Here is a 4227-nt window from a genome sequence, read left to right on the forward strand (position 1 = left end):
CTTTGTAAGAATACTGATGGTAGAATAAATCAAGAATGCATATCAGTCACTTAGTTAATGTACTAAGTCATGGAGGTAACTGTATAAGAAAGAGGAAAATTACATCTTTATGAGAGGAAATAACTACGACATGTGAGTCCTTCTTCTATATATCATTTTCACTTCTAAGGAAATTTAAAACAATGTCTTGGAAAATTTCCATCATCTCTCAAATAGTGTGATATTGTAAAGAAACATTCATAATTTCTATTTTACTATTGCTATTTTTTGATTCAGCTATAGCTTTAAAGAAAATTAAAAAAAAAAATTATACTGGCTGATTATCTCACAGGCTTTCTGAGTTGTAGAAACTAGTCTGCATTGTGTAACAGCTGATAAATAATTATCTAATTCACCAATACCAAAAAGTTACAAATCCATCATAAAGCCTTGGGACCAAACTGATACTAATTTTCCTGATGAAAACCAACCAATCTTTTACAAGACTTGAATTTGTAAAACATGAGCCACTAAGAGAACTCCGAAGAAGGAGAGCACAGGTGCTCTACTGTGACTTCTTTCTTTTCCTATTGTAGCTTATTAGAAAATATGAAAGAATGTGTTGATCATGAAAGCAGTGGAAGAGGAGAAGGATTTGGCAAAGTTGGAGGAGACCAAGAATTCAGAGGAAAAGTGGACATTTAAATGGTCGATTGTGCATTGTCCCAGTAAGTATATGTTAAATGGAAGTGTTAATGTTTCTGAAGAAAGATCAAAATACTGCAGAAGGAAAAGAATAGCCTAAGAATCATATAGTTATAGTTTTTCTTAACAAAATTTCTCACTAGCAGAAATATATTAAATGACCAAATTGGTTTAATGTTTTCATTATATTGCATAATAAATTGAAAATAATTCATTATTCTGTAGACTAGAGAATTAAAAATAAAAACATGTAGTAATTAGAACTTATGGTTACAATTTAAATATTTTATCAGTTATTAACCTAGAGAAAAGGACAACACATGGAAACCTGCCTCAGGCCCTGTGGTTCAGATTTCTCAGCCCTCTGATATGCACACTTCCAACTCTAGGTGTTATTGTGAGGTTCCTCTCCATTGTCTGCCCCTCAGATATTTAATATTTCAGTGCTGAGTCACTGAATATTTTTAAAATTTAATTTTATTTGTTCCTTTTAGTTATACATGACAGCAGAGCCAATTTGATATACAAGCATGGAATATATCTTATTCTAATTCAGACCCCAGTACCTGTCCTTCCCCTGCCCACTGAATTTTGATCTTCTTTTCCTTAAAAAGTTCTCCTTCAAATTTAGCTTCACTGATTCTTTAAGGTAACTTTAATATCCTTTTCTTGATATTTCCACATTTTTTACATTATTAGTACTCCTAAATTAATGTGGATGTGCCTATGTGTCTTTGTTAGTATATTTATTTATGTTTTATTTTCCAAGTTAAAAACAAGCTTTGAGTTCAATAAACCAAATCAGACAATAAAATTATTTCTATAAGAATATCTAATTGATGGGGCTGGGGTTGTGTCTCAGTGGTAGGGCATTCGCCAAGCACGCGCAAGGCACTGGGTTCAATCCTCAGCAACACATAAAAATAAATGAATAAAATAAAGGTATTTTGTCCAACTACAACTAAAAAATTTTTTAAAAGAATATCTAATTTAGTCTAAATATCCTTCACCCAATATAAACAATTCAAACTCACTACAGAAGTAGATATTTTTCTTTCTCTCTTCTCACCCATATATATGATTATTGGAATTGCATTTATTATGGTATCTATCATCACATAAATGGAAGTAAACAAAAAATGTTGAAAAGAAAACTGAATTCATATGATAACAAAGATTGTTGGTTTTTATGAAATTGTCTTCCTTAGATAAATTAGAAATTTCCTTCAATACCATTTACTTACAAATTACCATCCCCTGTAGGATGAGTGAGAAGAACATGACAATTATGATGTTACTTTTTTATATAAGAAGGCAAATATATGCATGGAATATAAAATTATTTATTTTGGTAAATAAAATTTACCCCAAATTATATTATGGTAAAACTTCAAATTTACAAAATAATTACAAAAAGTAGTGCAAAGAACTAACATGCCCCTACTGTCTATCATCTATCTATCTATAAATTGATACTCTTTCTATCCTCCATTTCTTCTTTGGAGAATTTGAGATTTAATTGGTGATACTATTTTTCATAAGCACTATCTCTTTTGGTATTTATATTCTAAGAACAAGAACAGTAGTTTACATCTCTATACTTAGCAAAAAAAAATAGCAAATTTAAAAGGGAGATGATATTGTTAAATCTATAGTTTGCATTTAGATTTCTTCAGTTGTTTCACTAATTTTGTTAATAGCAATTATTTTCAAGTACAGAATCACAAATTTAGATACTTTAATTCATCAGTCTCCTTTATCATGGTCCACTCCCTCAATCTTCATTGCCTTAATTGATGTTGACATTTTGAGTATTACAAGTAAGCTATTTTGTTTCACTTTGAGTTGTGCCAAGTTCCTTCATTATTCATATTAGGCTATGTATTCTTGTTGGGAACATGATTGAAGTGATATTGTGTCCATTTGAGAGTATCACATCAGCAGCCACATAATGTTGATTTGTCTCAACACTGTTGATGTTGACTTTTATCACATGGTTATGGAGGTGTCCGCCATGTTCTGCAATGGCAAAATTTATTGTCTTTCACTTTGTAATTATCAAGTAATTGGTAGAGAGATGTTTCAGGTTATGTAAATAACATGCTTCTCATCAAATTATTATTTACCAATTTTGTATCCACTTATGTATTCCTAAAAGGATCACACTTTTGTATTTATTAATTCAGATTCTAGCTCAGTGTACATCATTGATGTATTTTGCTATATTTATATCAGTATGAACTAGAGAATTTTTATGTTGTTAATTGTAATATTCCCTCAATATTCTAATTGTCCTAGAATCTCACAGTGGCGGGCTTTTAAAAATTTATCACATTTCCATATTGTTTTTTGAGCTTATGTAATTTTTTTTCCCCTTTCAGGTAACAGAAAGCAAAAATGATGGAAAAACTCAATGCTAGTTCTGAAGGCTACTTCATTCTACTGGGGTTTTCTAAATGGCCTCAGCTGGAAGTTATTCTCTTTGTGGTTATCTTGATATTCTACTTGATGACACTGATAGGTAATTTGTTCATCATCATGCTATCATACCTGGATTCCTGTCTCCACACTCCCATGTACTTCTTCCTCTCAAACCTCTCTTTTCTGGATCTCTGCTACACCACCAGCTCCATTCCCCAATTGCTGGTAAACCTCTGGGGCCCAAAGAAGACCATTTCTTATGCTGGTTGCATTGTTCAACTCTACTTTGTTCTTGCACTGGGAACTACAGAGTGTGTCCTATTGATGGTGATGTCCTATGACCGTTATGCAGCTGTGTGTAAACCCTTGCATTACACTGTCCTCATGCACCCTCGACTCTGCCAATCCTTAGCTTTGGCTTCTTGGGTAAGTGGTTTTACCAACTCAGCACTCCATTCCCTCTTTATCTTATGGGTGCCCCTGTGTGGACATTACCAAGTTGATCACTTTTTCTGTGAAGTTCCAGCACTCCTGAAATTGTCTTGTGTTGATACTCATTTTAATGAGCTGACTCTCATGTTCACAAGCTCTATTTTTGCTCTCATACCTCTCTTCCTCATTCTAACATCTTATTGTGCGATTGCTCGGGCTGTACTGAAGATGCAGTCAATTACCAGGCTTCAGAAAGTCTTTGGTACATGTGGATCCCATCTTATGGTAGTTTCTCTGTTTTTTATTCCAGCCCTTTTCATATATCTCCAACCATCAACAGAAAATTCTCAAGAGCAAGGGAAGTTCATTGCCCTGTTTTATACTGTTGTCACTCCTAGCCTCAACCCTCTCATCTACACTCTCAGAAACAAAGATGTGAGAGGGGCAGTTAGGAGACTAATGGAGAGAGAATAAAACTTGTGTGCAGCATTAACAGTGTAATGGTGCATACAACTTTTCACCAGTGGTTCATAGGTCCATCCATCCATCCATGCATTACCTTTTTACTCATTATACCTGAAATAATGACCAAATAATCTTACAAGTTCACAGAATTCTTACTAACAGGTATAAGTAAAATTAAGCCTACCTAAATATCATTCTCTTGTAAAGAACACAGCCATGTAAATT

The 4227-nt window shown here is 33.2% G+C and overlaps 1 protein-coding gene across 1 annotated transcript; it reads left to right on the forward strand.

Annotated features, from left to right (window-relative positions):
- Window positions 1-3081: 3081 nt before the first annotated feature.
- Window positions 3082-4011, forward strand: LOC101954509 (olfactory receptor 2J3). The gene has a single exon (XM_005341215.2). It carries the CDS (start codon window positions 3082-3084, stop codon window positions 4009-4011), a length of 930 nt encoding a protein of 309 aa, XP_005341272.1.
- The last annotated feature ends 216 nt before the right edge of the window (window positions 4012-4227 follow it).

Source organism: Ictidomys tridecemlineatus, chromosome 8, assembly GCF_052094955.1.
Source record: "Ictidomys tridecemlineatus isolate mIctTri1 chromosome 8, mIctTri1.hap1, whole genome shotgun sequence".
Taxonomy (NCBI): Eukaryota; Metazoa; Chordata; class Mammalia; order Rodentia; family Sciuridae; genus Ictidomys; species Ictidomys tridecemlineatus.